The sequence below is a fragment of the Bidens hawaiensis genome, unplaced genomic scaffold (assembly GCF_021521415.1).
Source record: "Bidens hawaiensis isolate Kalapana, Puna unplaced genomic scaffold, B.hawaiensis_p1.1 tig00034576_1, whole genome shotgun sequence".
Classification (NCBI taxonomy): domain Eukaryota; kingdom Viridiplantae; phylum Streptophyta; class Magnoliopsida; order Asterales; family Asteraceae; genus Bidens; species Bidens hawaiensis.
In genome coordinates, this window is record NW_027505324.1 from 89,220 (window position 1) to 103,334 (window position 14,115).

Below are 14,115 nucleotides of genomic sequence, written 5' to 3' on the forward strand. Positions count from 1 at the left end.
TGTGTGAGTACGTGTGTTGTGTACTCTTACATTTTATAAACGTCCATAGCCCAAAGGCTTGTTAATCTAGGACTATGGTCTATAGTATACTGATAATACACGGGTCCTTGTTAGGCTTCATAAATGCACCACCTACCAAATTCAATGTGTTAATTTGAAACAAATGCCTAGTAAAAATTGTTGGTAGTTACTGCCAATATTAATTATATCATGTGAGTATTTTTATGACACTTATATATATCTACTACTTTAAGCGAATCGATTATTAATGAACTTTTTGTGAACGTTTGAAGAAAAGTTCGTCTGTGGACATCTGTTTTTGGAACGGACATAGCTAAGATTTTATGTTTATTTAGGGTTATAAACTTTTTGTCTAGTGTTTGTACCTCTACCGATATACTTCTTTGTTTATGCATGATAATTTTGAATAATAATAATAATAAATAGTAACGAGTATAATTAACAACAATGACTAAATGAACATTTTTATCATAAATATAAAAATGGGATAATTTACATGTGATTACACGTAGGGGTGGTGTTTAAAACAGCAAAATTATTTGATATAATTGTGGGGATATTATGTGTGGAATTTTATTTCTAGTTTTTGGCGTGTTACATGTTCTTCTCGATAGCGAGGAGGGCCCCATGACTTTATAAGAGCTTGCATGACATGCCATGCTATGCTTGGTAGTCCAGTACAGTTTACCCATGCCATAAAATCTGAAAGCTACTTGGCATCGGGTCCATCTCTCAATTTGTAGTACGTTATTAATTTGATACATAACAAATCAACAAATGCATTTCCTGATGCATGTACATTCCGGAGTTACATCCGACCCTATGGAAACGAGTCAAAGTGGCGTCTAATTGGCAAATGGGTGGAGTAGCAATGAGTCAATGACTTTAAGTCATCGAATTCTAAAACGTAACAAATTATATGTAGATAACATTGGTTTATGGATTGTTTGTCGATATGATATGCGGTCTTTAATTGTACATACATATAGATAGAGATAAAAGTCACACGATCGAAAACATTTTTTCATATGAAAAGGGTCTCGTGTTTATAATGCGCTTTGGGTCCCTAAAAAGATCGAGATAGCCCCAGGGTGGAGATAATGTCCGTTAGGTTATTAATTCATGTAAATTTAGTGGAAACTAATAGCTAAGGGGGGACGGGGTGGTCCGTGATGGCCACCCCATCACGAGTGATGGGCTCATGAACACCGCCGCCACCCCTTTCATCATGCGTGATGAGGGGGTTTGCGTGATGGTCATCACGTTGTTTATATCAAGAAATGTTACCGTTGGGGGGAGGGTTTAAATAAAAAAAATTATTTAACCTATATAAATAACTCAAATCCATCTTCAAATCCAACTCAAATCAAACTCAAATCTTCTACTACAAACAACATTCTAACATCATACCAATGGAGGGTTCTATGAAACGTGGCTTGGGTTTAAAGAAACCCAAACCCGACTAAAGGTTCAACAAAATCTAGGCGAGCCAATGAGATTCCAGTTACAAGATGAACCCGACACAACCCAACCATTCCAACAACAACCTTATCATCCACAGCCTTTTCAACCATCCAAAAACCAATCTTTTCAACCGTCCCAAAACCAATCGCAATCTTTTCAACCGTATCAAAACCAACCTTTTATTCCACCTAAAGTTATCCAAATAATGTTTTTCAAATGTTTCAATCTCAACCGTCTCAAATGTTCGTCGATCCCCTAGACGATAACGATGTTATACATCAATTTGCACGGCTTTTCGTGAAGAAGACGTCAATGTGGTTGAATATGAACCCGCGGAGGAGGATGGCACCCCGGTGAAGAGGCCTTGGTCGTCCGCGGAGGAGGTCGCCTTGACCAAGGCTTACTTACACGCCTCCGAAACCAAAAATACGCAAACCAACAAACACGAGACGTGGAGACGTGTTATTGAACATTTCGGCAAACTTCCTGGGTCAACCGATTGAAACATGGATCAAATGACTTCCAAGTGGGGAGATTTGAATAGAAAAATGTTAAAATTTAATGCTTGTTGCGTCCAATTAGTAACTATTATTTAAAGTTTATTACTTTATTTTTTTTATAATTTATTACTTTATTTTTACAATTTTGATATATATATTTTTCTAAATGTTTTGTAGGCCTAAAATCCACAAAGCGGCGCGAGCGAGGCGACTATCGTAAAGGACGCCTTGCGCGATTATGTCAAGATTTTCCGACATAAATCTTTTCCCCACATAGACGCGTGGGAGGTTGCGAGACATCACCCGAAGTGGAACCGATTCCCGTGGTCAACATGGACGGACCGACGGATCCAAGGAGAAGGATCTTCTTCAAAAAGATCAAAAACTTCCGAGTCCGGGAACTACACAACGCCTACCGACGGCTTGTCAAGCAACAAGACGAACATGAAATTGAACGAAGAACCCGGAGACGATCCCGACGAAGACACACCAACACCCACACCCACACGGCCGCATCGCAAAAAAAGTGGGGAATCGTCAAGATTGGGAAAGGACGCGGTGGCCGAAACTTCGTCGAATACAAGTCGGCTAAGTTGGCGGAAATGGTCGAGGCGAATAAGCGAAAGAAATTAGCTCATGATTCTAAATTAAAACGTGACGAGGCGTATATCAACCATTTGAATGAAAACAAAAAAAAACGCAGATTTAGCATTCTTCCTACAACCGCACGAACATCTTGACGAACCTTTTAGATCGATCCTACTTCAACGCAAACGCGAGATATATGACAAGTGGGGCTGGGCAGGGCCGTAGGTTTTTTTGTCGGTTTTTTAAATTTATTTATCTGTGTAACATTTATTTAATCTTGTTTTATTTTTTATTTAATTTAATCTTGTTTTAGTATTTATTTTATAAAAAAAAAATAAAAAATTGAAACCATCATATCACATCATCACCCCCACTAAATTTCAACACTAATGATGGATTTGGTTGAGGTGAGGTGACACATTATCATTGGGTGATCAAAGTGATGGAAAAACCATCACAATGTACCACCCCTCCCCCTAATTAGTTCTTTAATTAGTGTTTAATTCACAAATTTATGTAAATAGAGATAACTAGATAATGTTTAACTATAAAGAAAAGAAGGAGACGAAAAACTATTAAAATTTAAGCAGTGGTTCATGAACTTCAAGTTTTGTTAGGTCTTTTGAGTCAACAATTATCTTGAAATGATTACTTCCGTTTGTATCATTTGATATTAGAGCTCCTTGTTATCAAATGATTCTGCGTGGAAGAGAAAGACCCTCAAGACCGTAGACTCGCCGACAACGGCAAGGACATAATTATCCGCTTCCCATAATCCCATGTGCTCGTGGTAAAGAACGACTTGCAACTCACAGAACTGCCGACTGAGGCAATGGTGATGCCTATCCTGACCCACGGGATCTCAAGATCAAAAGGTGCTGGAAACGAGATGTGTGAGAAGTAAACCGAATCGGAGCTTTGAGCAAACTTATCCGGAGAATGAGTCGCAACATGAGTCTAAGTTTGACAAAGATGGAAGTGATTTTGATGAAGATCAATGTTTATTTGTGAAACATGTCCTTGATGGGTAACCAACTCAATAACTTTGTTAAAGTTTTATAACGTACAATGGTGGTCGATAGAGATTTGGATTTGAAAACTCTAACCACCATTTCAATCGACGGAAGATTGAATTTAATTTTGTATGATTTTATCAATTCTAAATTTTCAACTAGTGGAAATATTTTGATCAATTCCATTTCTAAAGATCGTACCATGATTAGAGATATTTCATTTAACCTGCGAGTTTATTACAAGTCTCGAGGTCGAGTCTTTTTTGAGTTTTTTCAACACGAGTGTATGATGCAATTGCATCTTGAAAGCAAACCATGTCCCATGGAGACGGGTCAAAGTGACGCCAAGGTGGAAAATAAGTCGAGATCCCTTTCAAATTAAAGGTTGTTTGGGATTCTTTATTTTACCTGTTTTTAACTTTTCCAAAATTGTCAACCAGAATACTAATTAGGAACCTAATTAATCTTATTAATATTAAAAAAATCAACATTAATTTAAATGTTGACTTATTAAAATAAGTCAACATTATGACTTATTAACTTATTTTGAAGGTTGTTAACTAGGGTCATTTAAATTAATGTTGATTTTTTTTTAATATTAATAGGATTAATTAGGTTCCTAATTAGTATTCTGGTTGACAAGTGCGTGTATTTTGTAAATAGGAATGATGGTCAATTGTAAAGTAGGAGACGAAATTATTGAAATTAGAAAAAGTGTTCGTGAACTTCAAGTTCGGTTTTGAGCCTTTGAATTAACAATTGTAAAAATTCCATTAAATTGTTTCTAATTGTGTCATTTGGGTTCTTAAGTTAATCGAACGAACTTTAGGTTTTGGTTCCTCAACTTGATCAAAAATAGGTTATTCCAATTTCAAAATTTTTAACTAAGGGAGTTTTCTCTTGTGTTACGGCGAGAATTTGTACATGTATAAACCGTATAAAACCTAATCAAATAAAAGTTACAAACATAAAGTGCATACTAATTTCAGCAAGTTCCATGTGCGAATATAACTGTAGAGTTCATGCCACCATGTCAGACCCGTCACTATAGTTGATATCAATAAATTTGTCTAGCTATTTGTGTACTTGATGTTTGTATAAAAGAATTAATTCAATGTGAAGTTTCTATTTTCGTTGGCATTGGGTAACAACTGGCCTAATGGAACTTAACAATTGGCCGAATTATGAAGTTTCAATGTCGTTGGAATTGGACAAAATACAAATAATCATTTGAAACGCTATATAAAAATCCCATTAATGGCCGTAAGCAAGAGAAATTTTGGGTTTATAAGGATTGCTCGGCCTTATATACAACCAATGTGTTTAGATTCATTGATTGTGAATGAAAGGATTCAAAAGTTAAGTGTGTGTCAAAAATGGTATTATTTTATTTCCAATTCAAAACTAAAAAACCCCAAAGTGTCGAACAAGAGTAAAAAAAATACAGATGCTTAACCGAAAAATGCAAGAAATAGAAGAAGAATAGAAAATCTAGACAATACACAAATCAATAGTAACAAGGAGATGATATATGGTACAAAATAGTGCAACAATGAAAATGGTAATAAACGCTATAACCATACCACTACCAAGATAGCCAAAAGGTATGGGACGACTATTGTGCTAATTAAACCCTCCAAAGAGGCGGCCTTTAAATAGGCGAGGAAATGGATAAGGTATATGGCTTTTAACCAACATGGCAACACCGTCGCCACCTCATATGGATAAGGTACATGGCCTCATTTCATGGCAGAGGTTTGTCATGAAATTGATTCATTTTTGGCATTTATAGTACTTAGAGAACTAAAATATAAACAAAAAGTTATAGAATACTTGTGGGTAAGTGTCGCAAGTGATTTTATGATTTGCGGGTACATGAGTGTAGAAATGAAATTACAATACAGGATTAGATAATTCATGGGTAGTACCCATAAGTACCTTTTCCCCTAAGAAACAAGCTAGCCAACTAAAAAAAAGTTGAAGCTGGGACTTGTATTTAAATGTTCCCAACATTTTTAAGAATTGACCATGTTCTATTTCTATTCTATTCTTCTATCTAGTCACCTCTCTTTCAAGTTTCAACTATCAACCTCTCAGATTTTCTGTTGCAATTGTGTGAATCTGCTATTTTTAAAAGCTATATACAAAGTCAAAATATTCGTGCATCATATTACTACGTATTGAAATTCTAAGAAAAGTAAAACTATTAAAATTTAAAAGAACCTCGATGTTTAAATCCGTTTTAGACTTTAAAAAAATGAGCTTATTCTAACTAAGTTACCAAATATGTAATTTAATGAAAAACTTAGGCTACTTAATTAATTCAAATTTACCATCTCTCTACATATAAAAAATTGCAATGAATAGTAGGTATCTTTGACTGGTGGAGCTTGACGACACCCAACCGATAAATGTCATGTAGCATCTACTAAGTTCTTTCTATTGTTTTGTTTTTTTATCTTTAATTTAATATGTATGCACACAAAAGAAGATGTTAAACCAGGAAACACAAGTAGCTTGGTTGTGGTTTAATGGTAGAGCATTCACTTTACAAGTGAGAGGTAGGGGGATCAAACCTCACTACTATCAACTTATATGGGAGATATAAGGGATGGCCCTGTCTTGCCAGGGTTCGAGTACTGATCTCACCCGGTTTTACCGGCTCCTCGCTGTCGTGCCATTTGGCGGGCGTGAGGGTCGGGTTTTATCCGGTGAATCCCTCAACAGGTGGACTGCTAGGGGCTCCGTCCGTCCGGAGTAGTGGCCGGCTCGGGCTACCTTTAGCCAATGGGGGCGCGTACGAATATCCGGCGTTACTTAGTTGGCGGTTAAAAAAAAGGAAACACAAGTGACATGGTGGAAAGTCATGTGGTTTACACCCAATGGGACGCAGGTTCGGTTATTGCTGAAGCTGACTTGAAGTTCTTTCTATAAATAAAACAAAAACCTTCTATTAATACCTCTTTACTTTACCAAAGTTACTTAACAATCCGTAAACTTTGATAAACTTACTTTTTTTTTGTCTTTGTAAAATGTACAAATATTCAGCAACTCATGTTCAAAAATAATCGTAAATATTCAATTTTTTATTGTACACGGCTTTCCCTCCTCTGTATACATCTAAAATTGCGTTATAATATAATGTATTTTCTTCATTTTATCTTTGTTTTGAACCCCAAGTAAAGAAAAGCTAACAAATAAAATATTTATATCTTTAACTGTCAAACATGATAATTAATATATATATATATATTAATTAGAAAGAGGATTTCTTATCCCTCACATGATCAGTATTTAATTTACTATTCATATTTTATTTTATTTTTATTTTTTATTTTTTACTCCACTACATTTACATATATTGTGTTATAATTTTTTATTACTTAAGTTTTAGTTTATTATTTGATATTTATATATGTTTTATAAAAATCCAGTAGAGGTCGGTACACTATCAGATGATTTTTATTCCGTTTATTTTAACTTTTGATTCAACTAATTATAATATTTAACAAATTGTATTTCTAAACCTTAAACTTGCCAATTGTCGGATTTCCATGTTTTATTAAACTCTGTTTACGTATTTGTTATAGTTGGTCTTTAAAATAACCGAAACTTTTTTCATGATTTAAAATTATCCAATTATCACATGTTTTATATCCATGTTTTAACGTTCGATACCACGCCTTTAAAATATGGAAAAAAATTTGCTTAATAATTCATGTTTACCAATTTGTGTTGGTATTGTCGATACTAATCAAACTATGTCGATTCGCAATATAATAATTTGTTGTATTTTGGAAGAAAATTTTAAAGTAGGGTATAATATTTTAGTGGAAGAAAATTAATGGGAAAATAGGGGATGTTTAACACGCGTCCGAATATAATACAAGTCGTGGGCTTCATATGTGTCTGTGCGGTGACTCAAGTCCAGTTTTCAAATATATATATAAACCCATCTTCTTTCTCTCTCTCTGTCTCTTTAAAACTAAAACTATTATTTAGATTTACACCTCAATTCTCTCTGATTCATCGCCTCTTAATTAGGGTTTCTTTTTCTTACTTTCCGTTCTCAATCAATCAATACTCGTAAGTTTCTCTTATTCGCATATGTTTGTTCAATCTTATTACTCTTATCGCTCGTTTCATTGTTCAATTTGTTGTATGAATTGTAATTCAGTCGATTTCTGGATCCAATTTGGTACTTTTGATTATTTTGAGGCACATCGCATTCGATTTATGGATTTGGATTCAAGTTGCTTGATTTTGACCTAAAATTGAATAGATAGATGCATGATATATTTTATATGCATGTGGTTTTATTGGACAGTTGGATTGGTTGTTAAGTTAATTAGGGTTTGTGGTTCAATAGAGTGATAATTAGGGCTTTTCTATGCATTTGCAAATAATATGCATAGATTTAATTAAGCTGATTATTTTCTGATGTGTTACTGATAGATTTTGCTGTAACTGCATTGCTTAAGTAAGTTCATGTCATCTGCTGCGATGCGGACGAATTCAGCCGATTCGTCTCCTCCGGAACAATCACTGGACAGGGAGTCAAAGTCTGGTGAGGATTTAAGTTTAAGTGAGGAGGAAGAAGATGATGCTAGCAAAGAAACACAAAATGCTTCATCTTTTCATTCAGGTACTTTGTTTTTGTTTTGATATTTGTTGATTGTTATATGGTTTTATATATATGTTAGTGTTACTGATCATAATATTCAATTTTTGAGTTTAGATAAAAGTTATTTGCAGCAGGGAGTACCAAATATGCTTCCAAGTAATGGAGCACCACTCGAACTTGTTGGTCACAGTATGGTAAGCTTATTTTACCTTTTGTATGAATATTGTTGTATTTCATTCAGATTATATAAACATCTTCAAAGTTTGTGGCTTTTGTATTAACTTTTACACCTTTTACAGGCCTGTGCTCCAAATCCTTATGGTGATCCATATTATGCTGGAATGATGGCAGCTTATGGTCAACCTATGGTAAGATCTCATAATTTCTAATATGTATTTTTGTGTGTGTATGCATGCATATTACTAATTAAATTAGTGATTGTGTTTTGTAGGTTCAACCTCAGTATTTTGATATACCAAGAATGCCTTTGCCAATCGAGATGGAACAAGAGCCTGTCTATGTAAACGCAAAACAATACCACGCGATACTAAGGCGAAGGCAATCGCGTGCAAAAGCAGAGCTCGAAAGGAAACTTATCAAAGACAGAAAGGTCCGTTATTATTTTATTTACATATTATATGTTTTATGATAAACAGTAACGTGACTTGTATTGTTTTACAGCCGTATCTTCACGAGTCACGCCACCAACATGCAATGAGAAGGGTTAGGGGTACCGGTGGTCGTTTTGTGAAGAAGACAGAAGTGGAATCATTAAAGAACACAACAGGGTCGGGTTCAGGTTCCGTCATATCCTCATCCCAGTCAGTGAATTCAAAGCGTGTGCAATCTGAATCTGATGAAAGTTTGGAAGCACCAAGGGGCGGATTGGTAAATTCGTTGAATGCTCATACATATCGTGAAAATGGGGGTTCTTGGATTAGTATGTCATCAAACCAAGCTTCACACAGGGCTGTTGCCATGAAGTGATGTCGGATATTTAAGATCCTCTCATTGTCTATCCGTGTTTTCTAAAGGTGTCACCTTGTAGAAGGTTGGCCGGCAAATCATTCTTGGCTCATGTGTTTCTACTTTTTAAGGTTTTGTTTTGACAAAATGTGTTATGTACAAAGTTTGTTTTGTGGTTATACAGAAATGGATGGATTTGTGCTTTTTAATTCTTCTGCGTGTTTGGTATTTGGAAGTGAGTAACTGCTTATTAAGAAATTTGCTCATGTGTATTGTTTAAACACTGGGGCATACAGTGTTCCAGCACATCACACATGTGCAAGGTTGTGGTGGTTGAAAGTTGCTGTTTTTTTTGGTATATATTATTCATGTTGGGAGATTTGGTTGTATTTGAAAGTTATGGAAAGGGTTCTACTAGGGACACCCCCTATATGGGGCATATAGGTTGGCGTGTATATGCCTCCCGTATAGATACGGGGCGTATTGGGGGGGGGGGGGGGTTCTTAGAAAACCCCTTGTTGAAATGATTAATCATTTGGCCTGGTCTCATTGTGTGGGGCTAGGATGAGCCTGCTGAGTCAATAAAACTGCTAACATCAGAAGATTAGATGCCATGTTTACTGAGTTTACCTACTTATTGGTTATTTTATGTGGCAATTCTTTGGTACCTATAGTTGTAACTTGATGATACTACGCCTGTTCAAGAAATCCTTAAAAGAAGTTGTGGAACTCAATTAATCTTGCACATCAGTTGGTAGATAAAATTGTATCGGCCTCTTTCTTGTGATAGGAAATGTTGACCACAATAGAACTTTGCCTTCTTTCATGTTCATGGTATCTTATCTTATTGTTAATATATATGCTTTCGTCTAGACCATCACAGTTGAGCATTGACGAGCTGCTCGTTACAGTTTGCCACTTAGAAGAGGAACCTTTTGCTCAACTTTTCAGGTAGTTTAATATGCCTCTGTAACTCGCAAACCCTGATGGGAAGTTAGGCCTCAAACTTTTGACAATTTTTTGGAAGTGTTAACTTTTAGGAGTGAAAGTGTAACTTTTGAAACAGATGATTTAAACATAAACCAAAGTATTTGACATCCTGACAAATAGTAATTGTAAAATGAACTGAATTTTGTGTACTCTCAAGTCTCAATGGAAGAAAAATCGGTTTCAAAATGAGTGTACCAAAAGGATATTGTTGTTTAACTTTCTGTTAAAAGGATACTGTTATCATGAGGATTTGATTTATTTCAGTTAAAGGTATTGTTTCCTCAGGCATATATTTTATAAGATTTTTCCAGTGTAATCTATAATCGGTTCGTTCAAATAGCTCTCTGGCTCGTGACTCGTTTGAAACTTAAACGAGTCTCTTGCTCAAAAATAACTTAAAATCAGTTCGTATGAATATGTTGTATGCTTTTGAAGATTATGATCATGTTTAGTAGTCCTTTCATGCTAGTTTTGATACACTTCTAGCTCTGATCGTCTTACTCCTGATCATGTATTATTTAGTGTGTGCCTTGTCGAATTGGATGCGAGCTGCTTACAAGATGGATCGAATAGCTTCAAGTCTGAGCCGAGTTGATGTGCCAAGTTATCTGGCTTTAGCCTAACGAGGTCACCATTGGCGGGGCAACATTTGACAGGCTATACTCCTGATCTCTTGTAGTTTTAAAAAAAAACTCTCTTGTAGTTTTAAAAAAAAACTTGATTTTAGTCTGGTTTTTTGATTAACAAAACTAACAGAACAAAAATTATCGCCATCACAAATCATAACACAAATTAAGGAAAAAGAAAATTAATGAAGTAGCATAACAGATTTAAAAAAGTTTTGTTCACCCATCAACTACAAGCTCATTGCAGTAGACAACTATAAAAATTTAACCACAACAAAAGTCTGCAACCCAAAAACCTTTCACAAACATGAAAGCTTCAAGGATCAAAATACCAAAACTCAGTTCAAAACTAGTAAATCAAACACAGAAAATAAAACAACCAAAACACAGCCACCTCACTTAGCTCCCTTCTTCACTGCAGCCTTGGTAACCTTAGCTCCAGTTGGGTCCTTCTTCTCAACACTCTTGATCACACCAACAGCAACCGTTTGACGCATGTCCCTCACAGCAAATCTTCCAAGAGGCGGGTACTCAGAAAAGGTCTCGACAACCATGGGCTTGGTTGGAAGCATCTTAACCATCCCAGCGTCTCCGTTCTTCAAGAACTTAGGCTCCTTCTCGAGCTCCTTACCAGACCGTCTGTCGATCTTGGTCAAAAGCTCAGAGAACTTGACAGCAATGTGGGAGGTGTGGCAATCAAGCACAGGGGCATAACCGTTACCGATCTGACCAGGGTGGTTCATGATGATAACCTGCGAGGTGAAGCTAGCAGCACCCTTGGCAGGATCATCCTTGGAGTTTGATGCAACATACCCACGCTTGAGATCCTTGACAGCAACATTCTTAACATTGAACCCAACGTTGTCACCAGGAAGAGCTTCTTGCAAAGCTTCGTGGTGCATCTCAACAGACTTAACTTCAGTGGTCAACCCTGATGGTCCAAAAGTAACAACCATACCGGGCTTGATCACACCAGTCTCAACACGTCCCACTGGCACAGTTCCAATACCACCGATCTTGTACACGTCCTGAAGTGGGAGACGGAGAGGCTTGTCTGATGGTCTCTTGGGCTCGTTGATCTGGTCAAGAGCTTCAAGAAGGGTGGGACCCTTGTACCAATCGAGGTTGGTAGACCTCTCAATCATGTTGTCTCCTTCAAATCCAGAGATTGGCACAAATGGGATTTTGTCGGGGTTGTATCCCACCTTCTTCAAGTATGAAGACACCTCCTTGACAATTTCATCATACCTCGCCTTCGAGTATTTCGGGGTGGTAGCATCCATCTAAATATTAATCCAACAAAATTAGCAAACTTTATACAAAATCTTGAAAAATAATGAATCTTGGAACAATACTGAATCTGATTATACCTTGTTACAGCAGCAAATCATTTGCTTGACACCAAGAGTGAAAGCAAGAAGCGCATGCTCACGGGTCTGCCCATCCTTAGAAATACCAGCCTCGAAACCACCAGTGGTAGAATCGATAATCAAAACAGCACAGTCAGCCTGCGAGGTACCAGTAATCATGTTCTTGATGAAATCACGATGTCCAGGGGCATCGATAACTGTGCAGTAGTACTTGGTGGTCTCGAACTTCCACAACGCGATATCAATGGTGATACCTCTTTCACGTTCAGCCTTAAGTTTGTCAAGAACCCATGCGTACTTGAATGACCTTTTGTTCATCTCAGCGGCCTCCTTCTCGAACCGCTCAATGACACGCTTATCAATGCCACCTAGCTTGTAGATCAAGTGTCCAGTTGTGGTGGACTTGCCGGAGTCGACATGTCCAATGACAACAATGCTAATGTGAGTCTTTTCCTTACCCATCTAAAACACAAAATCAACTGTTAATATGTTACAAATTAGAAAACAATTATGGTAAAAAATATTTATTTATTTTTCAAAAACTATAACCATAGCTCATCTCTGAGCTTAACAATTAACAGTGAATAAAAACACAAGTCAGAAAAGCTAATAATAGTAAACTAGTAATAAAATGAAACTAATTGTATTCCAAAACCCTAAAATCAGAGCTTATCATTGAGCTTAACAATTAATCAAACACAAAGCTTAAAACAAAACATTAATCAAGGTTAAACCAATACACTGTTCTTAATCAATTTAACTGTTACTAAATCACAGTTAAGAACAAGTAGATAGCAAACAAATTACAAAAAACAAAAAAAAAATGTTTTATAAAATCTAAAAACAGAGCAACTCACTGAGCTTAACAATTAATCTATTACAAACCTTATAACACACCAAAAAACAATAAACCTAACCAATAGTCCAATACTGTTCGTAATTAAATTAACTGTTGCAAATAAGCTACATAATAAAACAAATAACAAAATATAACTATTTGTTTCATAAAAGCCTAAAACAGAGATTATCAGTGAGCTTAAAAATTAATCGAACATAAAACTCAAAAGGTATAAATCAAGGTATAATCTAATAAAATTCATAATAATTTAAACTGTTACAACTTATAAGCTTATCTTAACAACTAATCGAATACAAAGTGTAGATCTAGGTTTAATTAATACTGTTCAAAACGCAAAGCCACACACATCATCGATACAATAACAATCGAAAGCGATACAATAACAGATCTAAACATATAAAGACTATAAACAGATTATAGAATAAGACTGACCTTAACAAAATATCTGGTGCTGCTGCAGGCGAGTTTTCTAGTAGATGGAAGAAGAAGAAGAAGAAAAGAAGTGAGGTTATAAGTGAGATGTAAGATTAGGGTTTTCTATCAGCCGTTGGATCAAGTTATCGGACGGCTAAGATGGAATTGATATTCGGATGCCCTAGCTAGCCTCCTTCGTTTCTTTTGCTTTAATATTGTTGGTTAATTACGGTATTGGCCTTGTTGAGGTTCATTAATTTCAGCTTTTGACCAACTGTATTAAAGAAATTGAATTTGGTATTTAATTATGTTAAACGTCATTTGAGTATACTTTTTTTTGTTTGTAAGACTCTTTTTTTTGTTTAGATAGCGTGATGTTATTTAGAGCATTTTTAACTCATTCTCTAAAATTGTTAAACTCATATAATTTATGATAAATATTAAGAAAACCATTAAAATCACATCTCCAATCTATTTTCTATTATATGGATGAGTTATATGGCAACTAAAGTAAAACCCTAAATATAGAGACTCAATTTTGATCCATACCATACTAGGTTATGTACCCTTGTGCAACACAGGTTGGAATAAATTAATAAATTTATTCAACTGACGACATTATAAGAAATACAAAAAATGTGTTAAATTGTTTATATAAATATGTATTATACGGTACATAT

At 35.6% G+C, this 14,115-nt stretch overlaps 2 protein-coding genes across 2 annotated transcripts; one reads left to right on the forward strand and one right to left on the reverse strand.

Annotated features, from left to right (window-relative positions):
- Nucleotides 1-7,567: 7,567 nt before the first annotated feature.
- LOC143612380 (nuclear transcription factor Y subunit A-9-like) lies at nucleotides 7,568-9,385 on the forward strand. Its single transcript, XM_077086376.1, has 6 exons — nucleotides 7,568-7,676; nucleotides 8,042-8,231; nucleotides 8,325-8,404; nucleotides 8,510-8,578; nucleotides 8,662-8,820; nucleotides 8,892-9,385. The coding sequence occupies exons 2-6, from the start codon at nucleotides 8,075-8,077 to the stop codon at nucleotides 9,195-9,197; spliced, it is 771 nt and encodes a 256-aa protein (XP_076942491.1). The 5' UTR covers nucleotides 7,568-7,676; nucleotides 8,042-8,074; the 3' UTR covers nucleotides 9,198-9,385.
- A 1,573-nt stretch (nucleotides 9,386-10,958) lies between these two features.
- Nucleotides 10,959-13,518, reverse strand: LOC143612384 (elongation factor 1-alpha). The gene is made up of 3 exons (XM_077086378.1): nucleotides 13,454-13,518; nucleotides 12,163-12,624; nucleotides 10,959-12,075 (listed from the first exon to the last, which is right to left on the reverse strand). The coding sequence occupies exons 2-3, from the start codon at nucleotides 12,622-12,624 to the stop codon at nucleotides 11,188-11,190; spliced, it is 1,350 nt and encodes a 449-aa protein (XP_076942493.1). The 5' UTR covers nucleotides 13,454-13,518; the 3' UTR covers nucleotides 10,959-11,187.
- Between the last annotated feature and the right edge of the window lie 597 nt (nucleotides 13,519-14,115).

Coding starts and splice junctions, on each gene's coding strand:
- LOC143612380 (XM_077086376.1), top strand. CDS start 8,075: ATGTCATCTGCTGCGATGCGGACGAATTCAGCCGATTCGTCTCCTCCG. Junction 8,232..8,324: donor TGCTTCATCTTTTCATTCAG/GTACTTTGTTTT, acceptor TTTTGAGTTTAG/ATAAAAGTTATTTGCAGCAG. Junction 8,579..8,661: donor CAGCTTATGGTCAACCTATG/GTAAGATCTCAT, acceptor TGTGTTTTGTAG/GTTCAACCTCAGTATTTTGA.
- LOC143612384 (XM_077086378.1), bottom strand. CDS start 12,624: ATGGGTAAGGAAAAGACTCACATTAGCATTGTTGTCATTGGACATGTC. Junction 12,076..12,162: donor TGATTTGCTGCTGTAACAAG/GTATAATCAGAT, acceptor ATTAATATTTAG/ATGGATGCTACCACCCCGAA.